The 24254-nt window shown below is 44.1% G+C and overlaps 1 protein-coding gene across 1 annotated transcript in view; it reads right to left on the bottom strand.

Moving 5' to 3' along the window:
• The window catches only part of tnrc6ba (trinucleotide repeat containing adaptor 6Ba), a 43546-nt gene that overhangs the window by 3923 nt on the left and 15369 nt on the right, over positions 1 to 24254 (bottom strand). The window contains 8 exon segments of the mRNA XM_042306308.1: positions 3346 to 3419; positions 3806 to 4015; positions 4286 to 4378; positions 4657 to 4800; positions 6381 to 6542; positions 6713 to 6874; positions 7140 to 7335; positions 16773 to 16931. Of these exon segments, the coding sequence (XP_042162242.1) occupies positions 3346 to 3419; positions 3806 to 4015; positions 4286 to 4378; positions 4657 to 4800; positions 6381 to 6542; positions 6713 to 6874; positions 7140 to 7335; positions 16773 to 16931 (1200 nt within the window).

Raw genomic sequence — 24254 nt, 5'->3', positions numbered from 1 at the left:
TGTGTGTGTAGGTAGCCTCGAGGGATGATGTGTGTGTGTGTGTGTGTGTAGCCTGAGGGATGATGTGTGTGTGTGTGTGTGTAGGTAGCCTCGAGGGATGATGTGTGTGTGTGTGTGTGTGTAGGTAGCCTCGAGGGATGATGTGTGTGTGTGTGTGTGCCTGAGGATGATGTGTGTGTGTGTGTGTAGGTAGCCTCGAGGGATGATGTGTGTGTGTGTGTGTAGGTAGCCTCGAGGGATGATGTGTGTGTGTGTGTGTAGGTAGCCTGAGGGATGTGTGTGTGTGTGTGTGTAGGTAGCCTCGAGGGATGATGTGTGTGTGTGTGTGTGTGTGTGTGTGTGTGTAGGTAGCCTCGAGGGATGATGTGTGTGTGTGTGTGTGTGTGTGTGTGTAGGTAGCCTCGAGGGATGATGTGTGTGTGTGTGTGTGTGTGTAGGTAGCCTCGAGGGATGATGTGTGTGTGTGTGTGTGTGTGTGTGTGTGTGTGTGTGTGTAGGTAGCCTCAAGGGATGATGTGTGTGTGTGTGTGTAGGTAGCCTCGAGGGATGATGTGTGTGTGTGTGTGTGTGTGTAGGTAGCCTCGATGATGGATGATGTGTGTGTGTGTGTGTGTGTAGGTAGTCTTGAGGGATGATGTGTGTGTGTGTGTGTGTGTGTGTAGTCTTGATGAGGGATGATGTGTGTGTGTGTGTGTGTGTGTGTGTAGGTAGTCTTGATGAGGATGATGTGTGTGTGTGTGTGTGTGTGTGTGTGGTAGGTAGCTTGATGAGGGATGATGTGTGTGTGTGTGTGGTAGCCTCGAGAGGATGATGTGTGTGTGTGTGTGTGTCGGTAGTCTTGATGAGGGATGATGTGTGTGTGTGTGTGTGTGTCGGTAGTCTTGATGAGGGATGATGTGTGTGTGTGTGTGTGTCGGTAGTCTTGATGAGGGATGATGTGTGTGTGTGTGTGTGTGTGTGGTAGTCTTGATGAGGGATGATGTGTGTGTGTGTGTGTGTGGTAGTCTTGATGAGGGATGATGTGTGTGTGTGTGTGTGTGTAGTAGTCTTGATGAGGGATGATGTGTGTGTGTGTGTGTGTGTGTGTAGGTAGCCTCGAGGGATGATGTGTGTGTGTGTGTGTGTGTGTGTGTGTGTGTGTGTGTGTGTGTGTGTGTGTGTGTGTGTAGGTAGCCTCGAGGGATGATGTGTGTGTGTGTGTGTGTGTGTGTGTGTAGGTAGCCTCGAGGGATGATGTGTGTGTGTGTGTGTGTGTGTGTGTGTGTGTAGGTAGCCTCGAGGGATGATGATGTGTGTGTGTGTGTGTGTGTGTAGGTAGCCTCGAGGATGATGTGTGTGTGTGTGTGTGTGTGTAGGTAGCCTCGAGGGATGATGTGTGTGTGTGTGTGTGTGTGTGTGTGTGTGTGTGTAGGTAGCCTCGAGTGATGATGTGTGTGTGTGTGTGTGTGTGTGTAGGTAGCCTCGAGTGATGATGATGTGTGTGTGTGTGTGTGTGTGTAGGTAGCCTCGAGTGATGATGTGTGTGTGTGTGTGTGTGTGTGTGTAGGTAGCCTCGAGTGATGATGTGTGTGTGTGTGTGTGTGTGTGTAGGTAGCCTCGAGTGATGATGTGTGTGTGTGTGTGTGTGTGTGTGTGTGTGTAGGTAGCCTCGAGTGATGATGTGTGTGTGTGTGTGTGTGTGTGTGTGTAGGTAGCCTCGAGTGATGATGTGTGTGTGTGTGTGTGTGTGTGTAGGTAGCCTCGAGTGATGATGTGTGTGTGTGTGTGTGTGTGTAGGTAGCCTCGAGTGATGATGTGTGTAGCCTCGAGTGATGATGTGTGTGTGTGTGTGTGTGTGTAGGTAGCCTCGAGTGATGGTGTGTGTGTGTGTGTGTGTGTGTGTGTGTGTGTGTGTGTGTGTGTGTGTGTGTGTGTGTGTGTGTGTAGCCTCGAGTGATGATGTGTGTGTGTGTGTGTGTGTGTGTGTGTGTGTCGGTAGTCTTGATGAGGGATGATGTGTGTGTGTGTGTGTGTGTGTGTGGTAGTCTTGATGAGGGATGATGTGTGTGTGTGTGTGTGTCGGTAGTCTTGATGAGGGATGATGTGTGTGTGTGTGTGTCGGTAGTCTCGATGAGGGATGATGTGTGTGTGTGTGTGTGAGGGATGATGTGTGTGTGTGGGTAGTCTCGATGAGGGATGATGTGTGTGTGTGTCGGTAGTCTCGATGAGGGATGATGTGTGTGTGTGTCGGTAGTCTCGATGAGGGATGATGTGTGTGTGTGTCGGTAGTCTCGATGAGGGATGATGTGTGTGTGTGTCGGTAGTCTCGATGAGGGATGATGTGTGTGTGTGTCGGTAGTCTTGATGAGGGATGATGTGTGTGTGTCGGTAGTCTTGATGAGGGATGATGTGTGTGTGTGTGTGTGTGTGTGTGTGTGTGTGGTAGTCTTGATGAGGGATGGTGTGTGTGTGTAGTCTTGATGAGGGATGAGGTGTGTGTGTGTGTGTGTCGGTAGTCTTGATGAGGGATGATGTGTGTGTGTGTGTGTGTGTCGGTAGTCTTGATGAGGGATGATGTGTGTGTGTCGGTAGTCTTGATGAGGGATGATGTGTGTGTGTGTGTGTGTGTCGGTAGTCTTGATGAGGGATGATGTGTGTGTGTGTGTGTGTCGGTAGTCTTGATGAGGGATGTGTGTGTGTGTGTGTGTCGGTAGTCTTGATGAGGGATGATGTGTGTGTGTGTGTGTGTCGGTAGTCTTGATGAGGGATGATGTGTGTGTGTGTGTGTGTGTGGTAGTCTTGATGAGGGATGATGTGTGTGTGTGTGTGTGTCGGTAGTCTTGATGAGGGATGATGTGTGTGTGTGTGTGGTAGTCTTGATGAGGGATGATGTGTGTGTGTGTGTGGTAGTCTTGATGAGGGATGATGTGTGTGTGTGTGTGTGTGTGTAGTCTTGATGAGGGATGATGTGTGTGTGTGTGTGTGTGTGTGTGTGTGTGTGTGTGTGTGTGTCGGTAGTCTTGATGAGGGATGATGTGTGTGTGTGTGTGTGTGTGTGTGTGTGTGTGTGTCGGTAGTCTTGATGAGGGATGATGTGTGTGTGTGTGTGTGTGTGGTAGTGTTGATGAGGGATGATGTGTGTGTGTGTGTAGTCTTGATGAGGGATGATGTGTGTGTGTGTGTCGGTGTGTGTGATGTGTGTGTGTCGGTAGTCTTGATGAGGGATGATGTGTGTGTGTGTGTCGGTAGTCTTGATGAGGGATGATGTGTGTGTGTGTGTCGGTAGTCTTGATGAGGGATGATGTGTGTGTGTGTGTGTGTGTGTGTCGGTAGTCTTGATGAGGGATGATATGTGTGTGTGTGTACCTGTGGGGTGAGGTTGCAGAGCACCAGCCAGCAGCTTCCTCTGGAGGTCCCCCCATCACTCCAAGCAGAGCCTGCTAGAATCAAAGCACATAGGAATCAGTTCCAGATATTAGAAAACCACTACCTCTGTACTTGCGGCAGGCAGCTCTGGAGCAATGAATGATAAATAAGCCCTACTGTACTTTAAGCTTGCAGCACCCAGAATAAAATATGTAATTTATCTGGGTCTGCATCCCAAATGGCACCACATTCCCTTTATAGTGCACTAGTATTGACCAGTGCCCATAGGGAATATGGTGCCATTTGGGATGGCACATCAGATCAAGGCAAGGGACATCCTGGGTACATTTAGTCTGCTGAATGCTTTCCCAGGCAGCAGGGCAGCACAAAACAGTACAGGGTGGAAAGACTCAGAAACACAGGCCCCTCCATTCTCTACAACATTGTGTTATGACATTACCAGGGCCATATCTGGTTTCCTGGATCCCACTCGAGCTGCCCCAGCCACGGGCCTGCCACGGGCCACGGGACGGTGAGGCCTGCTTCTGATTGGTGAGTCCCGGGGGTGGGCGTGGCAGCTGCTGGGACTGTTGGTTGCGATTGGTCTTCCACATCTTGTTGTGTCCAATGGGCTCAGGGGGCCAGCTGGTCTTATACTCTGTGTAATTTGCTAGGAGTAACAGGAAATGAACTAGTCAGAACTGCCTCTGTTATAACCGCACATGTGGCGGATGGAACACACAGAAAAACTAAAAACGAAGACAGAGTTGAAACTTGATTTACTGAATGATACAACAGCTGAAACAGTATATGAGTGAAAAAAGCAGAGAAACACTACTGAGTGAATGTGTAACACTTTCAGTGAAAGGCACATTAGGACATTCATAAACCATACATAACACATTTACAGCAATACTGTGAGTGTTTTCCAGTCTGCTACCTGAGTTGTGTGCGTTGTTGAGGGGGCTGTCTGAGGCACTGTAGGGCCAGGCACCAGGTGAAGGCAGCAAGGTGTTCAGGGAGGGGTTGGGTTCTGAAACAAACACCACAAGCTTAGCTAGCATCAACACACATGTATTATTATCACAACCTGATGTTTAACTGACTGATGCATGTATTGATGGGTATGATTTCAGTGTTCTGTGCAAGTTTTTGACTTTGTGAGAACACGGAGGGTTGACAATATACTTATGTAATGTGTTACTGTTAAGTAATAAGTAATGTCAGGTCAGCCGGTCTCAGCAACTAGTGCTCGGAATGTGGACTTAGTCATAGAAACAGGAGTAACTCTGCTTCAATCTAGGTAGGTACCTGTGTTGTCTCTTAGCAACTGGTGCTCTGTGTCGTTGAGGCTGGACGGCCCAGGGATTCCCATCATGCTCCCTGGGGTCATGTAGGGATCAGACTCGGGGTCGATGCTCTGGATCCCCTTCCAGGGCACGCCGGGCTGGAACTCTGACATCACAGACAAACATACAGTAATTCTGGATTAGAATGGCAGGGGCAGTATTGAGTAGCTTGGATGAAAGGTGCCCATATCAAACGGCCTGCTCCTCAGTCATAGTTGCTAATATTTGCATATTATTATTAGTATTGGATAGAAAACACTCTGAAATTTCTAAAACTGTTTGAATGATGTCTGAGTATAACAGAACTCATATTGGCAGGTAAAATCCTGAGTTGAAATCAAAACAGGAAGTCAGAAATCTGAGCTTGTATGTATTCACCAGAGTCCCCAATGAAATCCCCTTGAGATATGAATGATGTTGCACTGCCTAGGGGTTCCACTTGATGTCAACCATCAATATAAATTATAATGAGGCTTCTATGTTGTTGTGGGAGTGAATGAGAACAGAATATATTAGATGTCCATCAAGCAGCCATTTTGAGATCGCCCTTCTTCCTCGTGGTAGTCACTTGCGTTCCATTGCTCACGTAGACAAGAAGGAATACTCCGGTTGGAACTTTATTGAAGCTATATGTTAAAAACATCCTAATGATTGATTCTGTACTTAATTTGAAATGTTTCTTCGACCGGTAATATCACTTTTTGAAGTTTTTGTCCGATATAATAATGACCAGAATTAGCGTTTGGATATGTATACCAAACGCACTAACAAAAGAAGGTATTTGGACAGAAATAACGGACATTTTCATTTATTGCGGACCTGGGATTCCTGGAGTGCTTTCTGATGTAGATCAAAGGTAAGGGCATATTTATCATGTCATTTCATGTTTATGTTGACGCAATCTTTGCAGCTGTGGTGTTTTTACTTTTGAGCGCCGTCTCAGATTATTGCATGCGTTTTCTTTTCTTTAAAGTTTTTTTGAAATCTGACACAGCGGTTGCATTAAGGAGAGGTATAGCTATAATTCCATGTGTATAACTTGTATTACCATCTACATTTATGATGAGTATTTCTGTTGAATGATGTGGCTATGCAAAATCACTTGATGTTTTTGAAACTAGTGAATCTAACGCGCCAATGTAAACTCAGATTTTTTTATATAAATATGAACTTTATCAAACAAAACATGCATGAATTGTCTAACATGAAGTCTTATGAGTGTCATCTGATGAAGATAATTCAAGGTTAGTGATTCATTTTCTTTATTTCTGGTTTTTGTGAATGCTATATTTGGCTGGAAAATGGCTGTGCTTATTGTGGTTTGGTGGAGACCTAACATAATCGTTTGTAGTGCTTTCGCTGAAAAGCCTATTTGAAATCGGACACTTTGGTGGGATTAACGACGAGAATAGCTTTAAAATGATATAAGACATGTATGTTTTAGGAATTGTAATTATGAGATTTCTGTGGTTTGAATTTGGCGCCCTCTATTTTCACTGGTAGTTGTCATAGCGATCCCGGTATCGGGATTGCAGCCATAACAGGTTAACCCTAGTCACAGAGAGTTGCAGGCTTCTGTTCCAGCCCAACACTAACTGATTCAGGGGATTTGATCAAATCAGGTGTGTTAGTGGTGGGATAGAACAATCCCTGCACATTCAGTTGATATTTAGAAGGGCCACTCACCAGGAGGCCAGCTGGACGTGCCCTGGGGCTTGGAGCCCATCTTGTTCCCAGGAGTACGGTGCCAGTTGTCCCCCTGTGTGGGCATACCTAGCCCCTCCCCTCCCATCATGTCATACTGGGAATATGGCGAGCCCCCCCTCCTCATAGGGGTGGACATAGGACCTGAAAGAGAGAGGGGGATAGAAAGACAGAGGGGGAAGAGAAGACCATGAGATGAAGAGAATACAAAAATAAAGTCAGATGAAAAAGCAGCTGATGGGTTGACAATGTTGGCATGTCATACTGTAATTAATTCAGTACACTCACTACAGAATAAGGGCGTTCGCTCTCACCGTTTTTGTGGAGGCTCTCAGGAAGGGAAGGGGCAGGAGAGTGACCCTCCATCATCCATTTGAAGCGGGATTGCTGCCCCCCCACATCCTTCATGCCACCTGGGCCCCCCACCACCGAGCCCCCCATGTCCAGACCAGACATGTTCACTCCTCCACTGTACCCTAGGTGGGGGGGAGCAGAAAGGTGTCAGAGCTGATGGCAGGTGGCATGTACAATGACTCAATTACATGCAGAGCGTCAGTCAGTATGCAATGAAAATCCACAAGACGGTCTACATTGTTAGTGGTTTGTAATGACAATAATATATTCTAGTTAGGTGTTCATTTTAGGAATGTTCTCTCAGGTAAAAAGGGAAATCTCAAGTATGTGGCCAGAGATTATTATCCATCCTTTATCTCCATTCATGTCTGTGTGTACACCACTCACCAGAGTAGCCCTGTGTTTTCTGGTGCAGGTCCAGAGAGCCCCCCATGCCTGGATGGGGCAGGGTGTCTGCCATAGGCAGTTTTGGGCCTCCCCCTCCCAGGTGAGAGGGGGACAGTTTGGAGCCCACTCCCACCCCACCGATGCCCTGCTGCTGCTGTTGCCTCTGCTGCTGGAGAATAGCCACGATCCTGGCCAGCTGAGGAGAGAGAGATGACGGATTAGTGGGATTGAAAACCCTGTAAGCAAACACAGCAACATGCGCGCATCACCACAGTCTGACTATCTATGCGATGCTGTGAAAGTAATTCCTCAAGTACAGAAGTTTACCCGAGTCATAGCATGAAATAAGTGGGGTTGTGTTGTTTCCAATGCAGTAGTATTAGTAGCTGCTGTACCAGAAGTAGTAGGAGTACCTGTTGTGGGTCGGCCTGCTGCCGTACGTTCTGGTATATAGTAGAAGTAGTAGCAGTGCTTGACTTGGACTGAAGTAGGTGCCTGTACTCATTTTGGGTGCAGTAGCTGTAGTGGTTGTAACAGTATTATTTTATTTTATTTAACTATTTAAAAAAATAAACTTTTATTTAACTACGCAAGTCAGTTAAAAACACATTCTTATTTACAATGACGGTGGGTCGTTCAGGGGCAGAACGACAAATTCTTCCCTTGCCAGCTCTGGGATTCGATTCAGCAACCATTCGGTTACTGGCCCAACGCTCTAACCAATAGGCTACCTGCCGCCCCAACAGTAACAGTAGTGGTGACGGTAAACAGTAGTAACAGCAGTGGTGCTGGTAACGGTAGTAGTGGTGGTGGTGGTGGTAGTAGTGTTCCCCCCCCTCAACAATAGTTTACAGACAGATTATTTCACTTATAATTCACTGGATCACAATTCCAGTGGGTCAGAAGTTCACATACACTGAGTTGACTGTGCCTTTAAACAGCTTGGAAAATTCCAGAAAATGATGTCATGGCTTAAGAAGGCTAATTGACATCATTTGAGTCAATTTGAGGTGTACCTGTGGCTGTATTTCAAGGCCTACCTTCAAATTCAGTACCTCTTTGCATCATGGGAAAATCAAAAGATATCAGCCAAGACCTCAGAAAAACAATCGTAGACCTCCACAAGTCTGGTTCATCCTGGGGAGAAATTTCCAAATGCCTGAAGGTACCACATTCTGTACAAACAATAGTATGCAAGTATCACCGGGGGCAAACTACCTGCCCTCCAGGACACCTACACCACCCGATGCTACAGGAAGGCCATAAAGATCATCAAGGACATCAACCACCCGAGCCACTGCCTGTTCACCCCGCTGTCATCCAGAAGGCGAGGTCAGTACAGGTGCATCAAAGCTGGGACCGAGAGACTGAAAAACAGCTTCTATCTCAAGGCCATCAGACTGTTAAACAGCCACCACTAACATTGAGTGGCTACTGCCAACACACTGTCAATGACACTGACTCTACTCCAGCCACTTTAATCATGGGAATTGATGGGAAATGATGTAAATATATCACTAGCCACTTTAAACAATGCTACCTTATATAATGTTACTTACCCTACATTGTTCATCTCATATGCATACGTTGATAGTGTACTCTATATCATCGACTGCATCCTTATGTAATACATGTATCACTAGCCACTTTAACTATGCCACTTTGGTTTACATACTTATCTCATATGTATATACTGTACTCAATACCATCTACTGTATCTTGCCTATGCTGCTCTGTACCATCACTCATTCATATATCCTTATGTACATATTCTTTATCCCCTTACACTGTGTATAAGACAGTAGTTTTTTTGGAATTGTTAGTTAGATTACTTGCTCGTTATTACTGCATTGTCGGAACTAGAAGCACAAGCATTTCGCTACACTCGCATTAACATCTGCTAACCATGTGTATGTGACAAATAAAATTTGATTTTGATTTGATTTGATTTAAACACCATGGGACCACGCAGCTGTCATACCGCTCAGGAAGGAGACGCGTTCTGTCTCCTAGAGATGAATGTATTTCGGTGCGAAAAGTACAAATCAATCCCAGAACAACAGCAAAGGACCTTGTGAAGATGCTGGAGGAAACAGGTACAAAATATCTATATCCACAGTAAAACGAGTCCTACATTGACATAACCTGAAAGGCCGCTCAGCAAGGAAGCAAGCAAGCCACTGCTCCAAAACCACCATTAAAAAAAAGCCAGACTATGGTTTACAACTGCACATGGGGACAAAGATCATATGTCCTCTGGTTTGATGAAACAGAAATAGAACTATTTGGCCATAATGACCATCGTTATGTTTGAGGGAAAAGGGGGGATTCTGGATGGGGCAGTGAGTTTTTCGACTTGCAAGCCGAAGAACACCATCCCAACCGTGAAGCACGGGGGTGACAGCATCATGTTGTGGGGGTGCTTTGCTGCAGGAAGGCCTGGTGCACTTCACAAAATAGATGGCATCATGAGGAAAGAAAATTATGTGGATATATTGAAGCAACATCTCAAGACATCAGTCAGGAAGTTAAAGCTTGGTCACAAATGGGTCTTCCAAATGGACAATGACCCCAAGCATTCTTCCAAAGTTGTGGCAAAATGGCTTAAGGACAACAAAGTCAAGGTATTGGAGTGGCCATCACAAAGCCCAGACCTCAATCCCATAGAAAATTTGTGGGCAGAACTGAAAAAGCGTGTGCGAGCAAGGAAGCCTACAAACCTGACTCAGTTACACCAGCTCTGTCAGGAGGAATGGGCCAAAATTCACCCAACTTATTGTGGGAAGCTTGTGGAAGGCTACTCTAAATGGTTGACCCAAGTTAAACAATTTAAAGGCAATGCTACCAAATACTAATTGACCCACTGGGAATGCAATGAAAGAAATAAAAGCTGAAACAAATACTTCTCTACGATTATTCTGACATTTCACATTCTTAAAATAAAAGTGGTGATCCTAACTGACCTAAAACAGGGAATTTTTACTAGGATTACATGTCAGGAATTGTGAAAAACTGAGTTTAAATCTATTTGGCTAAGGTGTATATAAACTTCCGACTGTATATATTTTTGTAGTCGGGACCCGCAGTCCGTACTGACCCCGCTCTGTGTCCGGACCGCCAGTTGAGTATGGGGGAGGGGGAGCGTCAATATTATCAGATGTGCTATTGGCAATAAGCATCATCACCTGTAGCCTAAATGATGCAGCATAGTGGATATAAAATGTACATAGGTTGAAGCATAAGGTTTGTCCATCTGCATTTACACCATTGGACATATCCTGATTGTAATTATTATTAATAATGTTATTATAAATACATAAATTATTATTCACTCAATTATTTTGGGGGGTTTATTACAAAGTAGGCCTGTTATTGCTCTTTTAAGATGCCATTGCCACTTTAAGAGCTCTGTTGCGCAGCTGCGCCTAACATGTTTGTAAAATGATGCCACTCGCGCAATTGGAAGGAGCAGACAAATAAACGTGGTAGCAATGGAAAACTGGGATCCCCCTCTTTCAACAAAGGACAAAACTGCTTTGTTGAGCATTGACTTCTTGTCAGAAAACATGTTTCCCTCCTATGGCTCTCGCAATTAGAATGCGCCTCGAGAGGAATATTTATCTCGCATAGAACACACAACAAGACGATTTGGTAAATAGGTCAAACTATTCTATAGGGTTGTCTGATAAAAAAATAAATAAAATAAAAATAATAAAAACAATAAAAACATGAGCTGGCGTACACCCAGAGCAAATTATTTTATGTAGAGGTGCTGACTAACGGTGAATAAACTATAAGCTATAAAAAATAGAGTCGCACACTATATATAAATGCCCAGTAATTTATTGGGTAAGTCACCACGGTTTCAGCATCACTGTGCCTTCTTCAGAGTAATGTCAAGAATGCTTGAACCAGGTTATGTAGAGAAACAGCGCAACCAATGACAACAGTGAGGGGTGTGCCATAATTATTAAGTGAATTAGAATGAATTGAGTAAAACTTAAAAAACAATAGTTTAACATATTGAATATATTAGGCTATTGTTATCATATGGAAACAATTAAATATTGTGCATAATATTAGCATAAACATACATTGTTTAATTAAATGTCACATATATTTAATTGTTTCCTATTTAATAAAAAAGTGTTACATGTAATGCATAATAAGCATCATCAACAGAGGGAACATATTGGGTGTACGCTGATGAGCTGTGGAAAGAAAATATCCATTTATAAGACTTGCTCATACAAGAGAGAGTTGTTCATTTGGGGCCTGAGATCAAAGTCAATTTCCAGACCACTAGGGGTCAAAGTATTTAGATGGGATATCCAGTAAGCCTCCTTTTGAAAAAGTAGGATCTCGATGTTACCTCCTCTCCTTGGTAGCGCAATATGCTCAATGCCTGTGTATTTGAGGGAGGAGATGGGATGGTTAGCTTCAACAAAGTGAGCTGCTACTGGATAGAGCAAAAAGTTCATTCGTACCTCCCTCCAAATGCAATGCATCCATAGAAACCTTCTGCAGGATTGTTGAAAATGATGTAGGTGACCTACTGAAAGACTAACAGAAACACAAATCCTATGATAACTGGAGTAGAGACGAGAGAATGGCTCTTAAGGACTTAGTCAGATCCTTCGATTATCATTAAAAACATGTGACTATGTGAATGAAAGTTGTGACAACTATCTAAAGGTGAATTCTATCGCAAACTGAATTATAACCCTAACCTAGAATTCCAGCATAATATCTCATCCACAGTGGAAAGCTGTTCGGAATCACGCCAAATCACCAAAATATTATGTGAATTTCTGTGTTAAATTTTCTAAGATAGCAATTTTTTTATACAGTCGCTAAATTACAAAAGAAAGTCTCCTCCCCAAGGTAGACCCATTGTAGCAGCAATCAACTGATGTCCAACATTTCTAAGTTTGTGGATCACCATATTAAACCGATGGTTGAGAATCTCCCATCTTATTTCAGACACTAGTCACAAGATCTCATTGATAGAGGGCTTAGGAAGGATACCCGAGGGCATCCTGCTGGCCACTTTTGATGTGGAGAGCTTGTACACCAACATCCCACACACTGGAGGCTTGCAGGCGCTACAACACTCCCTTCAGCAGAGAGACTCTACCCTTGCGCCATCCAACAGACACACCCCCTACTTTCTAAAATCCTCCTATGGAAGAGATGCATAGATGTCTTTGTGCTCTGGGAAGGAAATCAGCAGTAACTAAATTAATTCCATACTCGCTCTGAATAATTAAAAATTCACCATGCAGACTGAGGAGAAATAAACTACCTGGACTTATGGATCATAAAAGAGCATTACGTCTACACAAAGGCCACAGACCGCAATACCCTGCTATGTGTGGATAGTATGAATCCCCTTCCCCTCAAGAAAGAGTTAAACAAATCTGTGGCCACCAGACAGATTTTGACAGCAATGCTAAAAGAAAAGGACAGAAATTCTAAATGAGAGGCTACAAGGACAAAACTCTTCATGCTGCAATGATGAAAATATCTGAAAAACCAAGAGAGGAAATGCTAAAAACTCAACCAAAGAAGAAAAACAACACAACAGCTTTTTTTCACCAAGTACACCAAGTGTATGGAGGACATGAAAGAAATTGTGAAAAAGCACTGGCATATTCTGCAATCAGACAAAACAATATATATATAAAAAAATAATCACGCAACTCTTCAAGGAACCCCCACTGGTGGTCTAGAAGCGTGGTCACAATATTGGAGATAGCTTGGTGAGATCTGACCTGCCCACTCAGACACTCTTGACACCCATTCCAAATGTGAACTACAAATGTGGCTATAAGATCTAAAAATCTCTGTTAGGTGTATCTCATGCAAGACCAAGGCAGTAATCTATTTTATCACTTGTTCATGTGGGAAAGCCTACATAGGACAAACGAAAAGGCAATTAAAACAACGCATAGCTGAACACCGCAGCCCCAATCAGGTGTAAGAACATTTGACTATCCAGTAGCAGCTCACTTCGTTGAAGCTAACCCTCCCATCTCCTCCCTCAAATACACAGGCATTGAGCATGTTGCTCTACCAAGGAGAGGAGGTAACGTCGAGATCCTACTTTTACAAAAGGAGGCTTACTGGATATCCCATCTAAAAAAATTGACCCCTGGTGGTCTGAATAAAATATAAATATTTTCTCCAGACGATTTGAGGGAGTGCACACAGCTATTCTATGTTGAGCAGTTAACAAAGAAACAGCTACTCCAATATGCTTAATGTAGAGTTAATGTAACTTTAGTTCTACAAATGTTGGGCTATATGTTTTGTCGTTTAATATATTGTAAGGCTGCATGATGAGACTAATGATGATTTGAAAAAGTCGGGACGAGTTCGGGGACGAGTTCGGCTTTGTTTTTTGCGAAGGGTGTACACACTCCAATAGTCTCATTTACAATTTGACAAGCACTTGATAATGCCTTGAATTTCACAGCAGCATGCCCTTTGTGGCTCAGCAACAAACAAAAAAAGTGTCTTCTCACTGTTAAGTTTGCTGAAAATAAACGCAGTTAACACATGTAAATATTTGTATGAACATAAGATTCAACAACTGAGACATAAACTGAACAAGTTCCACAGACATGTGACTAACAGAAATGGAATAGTGTGTCCCTGAGCAAAGGGGGGGGTCAAAATCAAAAGTAACAGCCAGTATCTGGTGTGGCCACCAGCTGCATTAAATACTGCAGTGCATCTCCTCCTCATGGACTGCACCAGATTTGCCAGTTCTTGTTGTGAGATATTACCCCACCTCTTCCACCAAGGCAGCTGCAAGTTCCCAGACATTTCTTGGGGGGAATGGCCCTAGCCCTCACCCTCCGATCCAACAGGTCCCTGGCGTGCTCAATGGGCAGAACACTAAATTTCCTGTCTTGCAGGGAATCACGCAAAGAACGAGCAGTATGGCTGGTGTCATTGTCATGCTGGAGGATCATATCAGGATGAGCCTGCAGGAAGGGTACCACATGAGGGAGGAGGATGTCTTCCCTGTAATGCATAGCGCTGAGAACAAGCTCAGTCTGATGATGCTGTGACACACCACCCCAGACCATGACGGACCCTCCACCTCGATCCCACTCCAGAGTACAGGCTTCGGTGTAACACTCGTTCCTTCGACGATAAACGCGAATCCGACAATCGCCCATGGTGAGACAAAACCGCAACTTGTCAGTGAAGAGCACTTTTTGCCAGTCCTGTCTGGTCCAGCAACGGTGGTTTTGTACCCATAGGTGACGTTGTTGCCGGTGATGTCTGGCGAGGACCTGACTTACAACAGGCCTACAAGCCCTCAGTCCAGCCTCTCTCAGCCTATTGCGGACAGTCTGAGCACTGATGGAGGGATTGTGCATTCCTGGTGTAACTCGGGCAGTTGTTGTTGCCATCCTGTATCTGTCCCGCAGGTGTGATGTTCGGATGTACTGATCCTGTGCAGGTGTTGTTACACGTGGTCTGCCACTGCGAGGACGATCAGCTGTCCATCCTGTCTCCCTGTAGTGCTGTCTTAGGCGTCTCACAGTACGGACGTTGCAATTTATTGCCCTGGCCACATCTGCAGTCCTCATGCCTCCTTGCAGCATGCCTAAGGCACGTTCACGCAGATGAGCAGGGACCCTAGGCATCTTCCTTTTGGTGTTTTTCAGAGTCAGTAGAAAGGCCTCTTTACTGTCCTAAGTTCATAACTGTGACCTTAATTGCCTACCGTCTGTAAGCTGTTAGTGTCTTAACGACCGTTCCACAGGTGCATGTTCATTAATTGTTTATGGTTCATTGAACAAGCGTTTAAACCCTTTACAATGAAGATCTGTGAAGTTATTTGGATTTTTATGAATTATCTTTGAAAGACAGGGTCCTGAAAAAGGGATGTTTATTTTTTTGCTGAGTTATATAGGCCTATGGGCTAGGCTACATGAGGTGAGCGAGTAGGATTCAAACAAGTTGACAAGAATAGGCATTGTTTCTTATGCTGGGTATCATTCACAGGTGATTAGCTAATATTGTCACCCATCACACTATTCTTGATTTAACCTTGTCTTTACATAAACTAAGTAATATATGTGACATGTGTTTTGATTTAGAATCGACCGTTATCAAGCACCTGTATCAAAACAAGGCAGAGGAAAAAATACATGTCATCTATGCACTTAAATAGCGAACGGAGGACTTTTCCCAGTGGTTTATTTTCATGCCAGCCAGGTAGGGTATTCTCCTTTCGTAAATATAAGCAATGTACTTAATATTAGGAAAGTTAAGAAATAAATATAGTAGGCCTAGCCTATAGAAAGCTGATGGGATCCTATTTTTATTACCGGCCATCACTCGGTTTTCTCCCGCAACTACATAGCCTATAGAAATGTTGCTCAACATGAGCTCATGGGCTCTCATGAAGTGTTTGATTAGATTTTCAAAGACATTTGCATTGATGTCAGAGTGATGAGGGACAATAGAGTGCTGAGTACCAGGCAGTTAGCAAGTTTGGTAGACTACTAACGACCAGCAGCAGCATCAGAGCTTGGAGAAGCCTAATTACCGGGACTAAACGGTCATGTGGAATTGGACTGCCTTCATGACTGGTGACAGCCGGTAATACGGTCACCGCAACAGCCCTTGGTGTGACCACCATTTGCCTCATTCAGCATGATACCTTCTTTGCATAGAGTTCATCAGGCTGTTGATTGCGGCTTGTGGAATGTTGTCCCACTTTTCAATGGCTGTGCGAAGTTGCTGGATATTGGCGGGAACTGGAACACGCGGTAGTACACATCGACCCAGAGCATCCCAAACATGCTCAATGGGTAAAATGTCTGGTGAGTATGCAGGCTTCCAGGAATTGTATAAAGATCCTTGCGACATGGGGCTGTGCATTTTCATGCCGAATGGAACGACAATGGTCCTCAGGATCTCTTCACAGTATCTCTGTGCTTTCAAATTGCCATCGATAAAATGCAATTGTGTTCGTAGCTCATGCCTGCCCATACCTTAATCCCACCACCACCATGGGGCACTCTTAAAGTTGATATCAGCAAACCGCTAGCCCACCGCTAGCCCCACCATGAGGCCAGCCGGATGTACAGCCAAATTCTTTCAAATTACTTTGGAGGGTTATGGTAGAGAAATGAACATTACATTCTCTGGCAACAGCTCTGGTGGACATTCCTGCAGTCAGCATGCCAATTGCACGCGCCATCAAAACATGAGACATCTGTGGCATTGTAGTGTGTAACAAAACTGCACATTTGAGGAATTAATTATTCCTAGCACAAGGTGCACCTGTGTAATAATCAAGCTGTTTATTCAGCTTTTTGATATGCCACACCTGTCAGGTGGAAAGATCATCTTCCCAAAGGAGAAATGCTCACCAACAGGGATATGAACTAATGTGTGCACAAAATTTGAGAGAAATACATTTTTGTGCGTATGTAAGATTTCTGGGATCATTTATTTAATCTCATGAAACCAACACTTTACATGCTGCGTTTATATTTTTGTTCAGTGTATTTGGGAATATATTTCATTGGACAGACATGATTCTGTATTAGACCTGTCATCTCCTAATCAATATAATAGTAGTAGTAACAGTAAAAATATTACCTGTTGTGGGTCGGCCTGCTGGCGTGGGTTTTGGGGGAACTTCCTCTGGTTCTGTAAGAGCTGTTGGAGCTGCTGTGGTGAGGTGAGCTGTTGCTGCTGGGGGTTCTGCTGCTGCTGCTGGAGGAGGAGCTGGCAGGCCTGGGGGAGAGGGATAGACGACTGTAAACACCTGTTACAACACCCTAAGAAGAGGAGGGCAGTTTGAACACAGCAGATAGAGAGAGGAGGGGTATGGACAGAGGTTGATGTCTGATAAAGCTGTAAGATCTCAAAATATGTTTTAAAAACAAATTGGGCCTACAGTATAGTTGGAAAGTATTCAGACCCCTTTCCTTTTTCCACATTTTGTTACGTAACAGCCTTATTCTAAAAAAAAAATTTTTTAAATTAAAAACTCAATCTACACACAATACCCCATAATGACAAAGCAAAAATAGGTTTAGACATTTTTGCAAATTAAATTAACAACAAAGCCAGAAATCCCTTATTTACATAAGTATTCAGACCCTTCGCTATGAGACTCAAAATTCTGATCTCTGATCATCCTTGAGATGTTTCTACAACTTAATTGGAGTCGACCTGTAGTAAATTCAATTGATTGGACATGATTTGAAAAGGCACACACTTGCCTATATAAGGTCCCACAGTTGACAGTGCAAGTCAGAGCAAAAACCAAGCCATGAGGTCGAAGGAATTGTCCGTAGAGTTCCGAGGCACAGATCTAGGGAAGGGTACCAAAAAAGTTTCTGCAGCATTGAAGGTCCCCAAGAACACAGAGACTATCATCATTCTTGAATGGAAGAAGCTTTGAACAACCAAGACTCTTCCTAGAGCTGGCCGCCCGGCCAAACTGGCAATTTGGCTTGAATGCTAAGAGTCACATCTGGAGGAAACCAGGCACTGCTCATCACCACTCCTGAATGGTAAAGCGGTCAGTCCCTGGTTCAAATCCAGGCTGTATCACATCCGGCCGTGATTGGGAGTCCCATAGGGCGGCGCACAATTGGCCCAGCATCGTCCGGGTTTGGCCATTATTGTAAATAAGAATTTGTTCTTAACCGACTTGCCTAGTTAAAGAAAGGTTCAAATAAAATCACCTGGTCAATACCATCCCTACGGTGAAACATGGTGGCGGCAGCATCATGCTGAGGGGATGTTTTACAGTGGCAGGGACTGGGACACTAGTCAGGATCGAGGGAAAGATGAATGGAGAAAAGTACAGAGATCCATGACAAAAACCTGCTCCAGAGCAATCAGGACCTTAGACTGGGATGAAGGTTCACCTTCCAACAGGACAACGAACCTAAGCACACAGCCAAGACAACGCAGGAGTGGCTTCGGGAGAAGTCTCTGAATGTCCTTGAGTGGCCCAGCCAGAGCTAAATGCCTTTTATGCTCGCTTCGAGGCAAGCAACACTGAAGCATGCACGAGAGCACCAGCTGTTCTAGATGACTGTTTGATAATGCTCTCTGTAGCCGATATGAACAAAACCTTTAAAACAGGTCAACATTCAGAAAGCCGCTGGGCCAGGCATATTACCAGCACGTGTACTCAAAGCATGCGAGGACCAACGGTCTTCACTGACATTTTCAACCTCTCCCCAATACCTAGAGAGACCATAATAGTCCCTGTGCCCAAGGAAGCGAGGGTAACCTGCCTAAATGATTACCGCCCCGTGGAACTCACATCGTTAGCCATGAAACGCTTTGAAAGGCTGGTCATGGCTCACATCAACAGCATCCCCTCAGACACTTTAGACACACTCCAATTCGCATACCGCCCCAACAGATCCACAGATGACACAATCTCATTTGCACTCCACACCGCCCTTTCTAACCTGGAGAAAAGGAAAACCTATGTGAGAATGCTGTTCATAGACAACAGCTCAGCGTTCAACACCATAGTGCCCTCGAAGCTCATCACCAAGCTAAGGACTCTGGGACTAAACACCTCCCTCTGCAACTGGATCCTGGACTTCCTGACAGGCCGCCTACAGGTGGTAAGAGTAGGCAACAACATGTCTGCCACGCTGATCCTTAACACTGGGGCCCCTCAGGAGTGTGTACTTAGTCCCCTCCTGTATTCCCTGTTCACCCACGACTGTGTGACCAAACACCATCATTAAGTTTGCTGACGACACAACAGTGGTAGACTTGATCACCGATAACGATGAGACGGAATATAGCGTGGTCAGAGAACTGGCAGTGTGGTGCCAGGACAACAACCTCTCCCTCAATGTGAGCAAGACAAAGGAGCTGATCGTGGACTTCAGGAAAAGGCGGGCCGAAGAGGCCCCCATTAACATCGACGAGGCAGTAGTGGAGCGGGTAGAGAGCCTCAAGTTCCTTGATGTCCACATCACCAACGAACTATCATGGTCCAAACATACCAAGACAGTCGTGAAGAGGGCACAGCAAAACATTTTTCCCCTCAGGAGACTGAAAAGATTAGGCATAGGCCCCCAGATCCTCAAAAGGTTCTATAGCTGCACCATCGAGAGCATCCTTACTGGTTGCATCACCACCTGGTATGGCAACTGCTTGGCATCTCACTGTAAGGCGCTAGAGGGTAGTGCGAACAGCTAAGTACATCACTGGTGCTAAACTTCCTGCCATCCAGGACCTATATAATAGGCGGTGTCAGTGGAAAGCCCATAAAATTGTCAGAGACTCCAGTCACCCAAGTTATAGACTGTTTCCTCTGCTACCGCACGGCAAGTGTAACCGGAGCGCCAAGTCTAGGTCCAAAAGGCTCCTCAACAGCTTCTACACCCCCAAGCCATTAGACTGATGAACAATTCATAAAAATCGCCACCGGACAATTTACATTGACACTGCTGCTACTCGCTGTTTGTTTATTACCTATGCATAGTCACTTCGCCACCACTTCCATGTACAAATCACCTCAATTAGCCTGTACCCCTGGACACTGACTCGGTACAGGTGCCACATGTATATAGCCACGTTAATCTTTTTGTGTTACTTTTTATTTTAGCCTACTTGGTAAATATTTTCTTCTTTAACTGCACTGTTGGTTAAGGGCTTGTAAGTAAGCATTTCACAGTATAAATTTGCAAACATTTCTAAAAACCTGCTTTTGCTTTGTCATTATGGGGTAGTGTGTGTAGATTGGGGGGAGGGGGGGGAACAATTTAATCCACTTTAGAATAAGGCTGTAAAGTAACGAAATGTGGAAAGTCAAGGGGTCTGAATACTTTCCGAATGCACTGCCTATATTAGAGGTCGACCGATTAATTAGGGCCGATTTCAAGTTTTCATAACAATCGGAAATCGGTATTTTTGGACGCCGATTTTGCCCTCTTTTTTTTTTACAAAAATATTTAACGAGGCAAGTCAGTTAAAGAACACATTCTTATTTTCATTGACGGCCTAGGAACGGTGGGTTAACTGCCTTGTACAGGGGCAGAATGACAGATTTTTACCTTGTCAGCTCAGGGATTCAATCTGGCAGATTTACGGTTAAACTAGTCCAACGCTCTAACCGCCTTACTTTGCACTCCACGAGGAGCCTGCCTGTTACTCGAATGCAGTAAGAAGCCAAGGTAAGTTGCTAGCTAGCATTAAACTTACCTTATAAAAACAAATCAATCATAAACACTAGTGGTTGATGATATTACTAGTTTATCTAGCGTGTCCTGTGTTGCATATAATCAATGCGGTGCACATTCGAGGAAAAAGGACTGTCGTTGCTCCAACGTGTACCGAACCATAAACATCAATGCCTTTCTTAAAATCAATACGCAGAAGTATATATATATTTTTAAACCTGCATATTTAGCTAAAAGAAAGGTTAGCAGGCAATATTAACCAGGTGAAATTGTGTCACTTCTCTTGCGTTCATTGCACGCAGAGTCAGGGTATATGCAACAATTTGGGCTGCATGGCTCATTGCGAACTAATTTGCCAAAATTTTACGTGATTATGACATAACATAAGGTTGTGCAATGTAACAGCAATATTTAGACTAATGGATGCCACCTGTTAGATAAAATACGGAACGGTTCCGTCTTTCACCGAAATAAATGTTTTGTTTTCTAAATGGTAGTTTCTGGATTTTACCATATTAATGACCCAAGGCTCGTATTTCTGTGTTATTATGTTATAATTAAGTCTATGATTTGATAGAGCAGTCTGACTGAGCGATGGCAGGCACCAGCAGGCTCGTAAGCATTCATTCAAACAGCACTTTCGTGCGTTTTTCCAGCAGCTCTTCGCAATGCTTTAAGCATTGCTCTGTTTATGACTTCAAGCCTATCAACTCCCGAGATTAGGCTGGTGTAACCGATGTGAAATGGCTAGCTAGTTAGCGGGGTGCGCGCTAATAGCGTTTCAAACGTCACTCGCTCTGAGACTTGGAGTAGTTGTAACGCTGCTTTGAGGGTGGCTGTTGTCGATGTGTTCCTGGTTCGAGCCCAGGTAGCGGCGAGGAAAGATACGGAAGCTATACTGTTACACTGGCAATACTAAAGTGCCTATAAGAACGTCCAATAGTCAAAAGGTATATGAAATAAAAATCGTATAGAGAGAAATAGTCCTATAATAACTACAAGCTAAAACTTCTTACCTGGGAATGTTGAAAACTCATGTTAAAAGGAACGACCAGCTTTCGTATGTACTCATGTTCTGAGCAAGGAACTTAAACGTTAGCTTTCTTACATGGCACATATGGCACTTTTACTTTCTTCTCCAACACTTTGTTTTTGCATTATTTAAACCAAATTGAACATGCTTCATTATTTATTTGAGGCTAAATTGATTTTATTGATTTATTATATTAAGTTCAAATAAGTGTTCATTCAGTATTGTTGTAATTGTCATTATTACATTTATTTTATTTATCAAATCGGCATCGTTTTTTTTTTGGTCCTCCAATAATCGGTATCGGCGTTGAAAAATCATAAAAATCGTCCAACTTCTAGTCTATATAGGTACAGTTGAAGTCAGAAGCTTACATAAACAAGTTTTAATGATTCCAACCTAACACGGAATTCAAACCGGCTGAGCGTGTACGCCATCGTGCATAAATATATTTTGTCCCCCTACACCAAACGTGATTACGTCACGCAGGTTAAAATATCAAAACAAACTCTCAACCAATGACATTCATTTGGGGACAGGTCGAAAAGCATTAACCATTTTTGGCAATTTTTCCTATTTAGCTAGCTTGCAGTTGCTAGCTAATTTGTCCAGGGATATAAACATTAGGTTGTTATTTTAACTGCAATGCACAAGGTTCCCTACTCCAACAATTAATCCACACATAAAAACGGTCAACCGAATCGTTTCTAGTCATCTCTCCTCCTTCCAGGCCTTTCCATCGTTTAACATATGGTGATTGGCATCTAAACTTTCATAGTATTACCACGACAACAGGCAACAGTTCGTCTTTCAATCACCCACGTGGGTATAACCAATGAGGAGATGGCACATGGGTACCTGATTCTATAAACCAATGAGGAGATGGGAGAGGCAGGACTTGCAGTGCGATCTGCATCAGAAATAGGAATGACTTCATTTTAGCCCTTGGCAAAGCAGACGCTCGTTGACAAGCGCGAGCAGTGTGGGTGCAATAATTGAATAACATAGATTCCTAAATTTATTTTGCAACGCACGCGAAGCGAGCGGTGTAGTCAGGGTATGTATATGTGTGTGTGTATATACACTGCTCAAAAAAATAAAGGGAACACTTAAACAACTCAATGTAACTCCAAGTCAATCACACTTCTGTGAAATCAAACTGTCCACTTTGGAAGCAACACTGATTGACAATAAATTTCACATGCTGTTGTGCAAATGGAATAGACAACAGGTGGAAATTATAGGCAATTAGCAAGACACCCCCAATAAAGGAGTGGTTCTGCAGGTGGTGACCACAGACCACTTCTCAGTTCCTATGCTTCCTGGTTGATGTTTTGGTCACTTTTGAATGCTGGCGGTGCTTTCACTCTAGTGGTAGCATGAGACGGAGTCTACAACCCACACAAGTGGCTCAGGTAGTGCAGCTCATCCAGGATGGCACATCAATGCGAGCTGTGGCAAGAAGGTTTGCTGTGTCTGTCAGCGTAGTGTCCAGAGCATGGAGGCGCTACCAGGAGACAGGCCAGTACATCAGGAGACGTGGAGGAGGCCGTAGGAGGGCAACAACCCAGCAGCAGGACCGCTACTGCCGCCTTTGTGCAAGGTGGAGCAGGAGGAGCACTTGCAGAGCCCTGCAAAATGACGTGGCTGGAGTGTGTCAGCAGTTCCTGCTGGTTCCCTAGACCTGAATCCAATTAAGCACACCTGGGACATCATGTCTCGCTCCATCCACCACAGACTGTCCAGGAGTAGGCGGATGCTTAATCCAGGTCTGGGAGGAGATCCCTCAGGAGACCATCCGCCACCTCATCAGGAGCATGCCCAGGCGTTGTAGGGAGGTCATACAGGCAACGTGGAGGCCACACACACTACTGAGCCTCCTTTTGACTTGTTTTAAGGACATTACATCAAAGTTGGATCAGCCTGTAGTGTGGTTTTCCACTTTAATTTTGAGTGGGACTCCAAATCCAGACCTCCATGGGTTGATAAATTTGATTTCCATTGATCATTTGTGTGTGATTTTGTTGTCAGCACATTCAACTACAGTGGGGCAAAAAAGTATTTTGTCAGCCACCAATTGTGCAAGTTCTCCCACTTAAAAATATGAGAGGCCTGTAATTTTCATCATAGGTACACTTCAACTATGACAGACAAAAGGAGAAAAAAAAATAATAATAAATAAAAATCACACTAGGATTTTTAATGAATTTATTTGCAAATTATGGTGGGAAATAAGTATTTGGTCACCTACAAACAATCAAGATTTCTGGCTCTCACAGACCTGTAACTTCTTCTTTAAGAGGCTCCTCTGTCCTCCACTCGTTACCTGTATTAATGGCACCTGTTTGAACTTGTTATCAGTATAAAAGACACCTGTCCACAACCTCAAACAGTCACACTCCAAACTCCACTATGGCCAAGACCAAAGAGCTGTCAAAGGACACCAGAAACAAAATTGTAGACCTGCACCAGGCTGGGAAGACTGAATCTGCAATAGGTAAGCAGCTTGGTTTGAAGAAATCAACTGTGGGAGTAATTATTAGGAAATGGAAGACATAAAAGACCACTGATAATCTCCCTCGATCTGGGGCTCCACGCAAGATCTCACCCCGTGGGGTCAAAATTATCACAAGAACGGTGAGCCAAAATCCCAGAACCACACGGGGGGACCTAGTGAATGACCTGCAGAGAGCTGGGACCAAAGTAACAAAGCCTACCATCAGTAACACACTACGCCGTCAGGGACTCAAATCCTGCAGTGCCAGATGTGTCCCCCTGCTTAAGCCAGTACATGTCCAGGCCCGTCTGAAGTTTGCTAGAGAGCATTTGGATGATCCAGAAGAAGATTGGGAGAATGTCATATGGTCAGATGAAACCAAAATA

Source organism: Oncorhynchus tshawytscha, linkage group LG25, assembly GCF_018296145.1.
Source record: "Oncorhynchus tshawytscha isolate Ot180627B linkage group LG25, Otsh_v2.0, whole genome shotgun sequence".
NCBI lineage: Eukaryota > Metazoa > Chordata > Actinopteri > Salmoniformes > Salmonidae > Oncorhynchus > Oncorhynchus tshawytscha.
The sequence above is the reverse complement of the archived record's forward strand: the minus strand, read 5'-3'. Positions and strand labels throughout refer to the sequence as shown.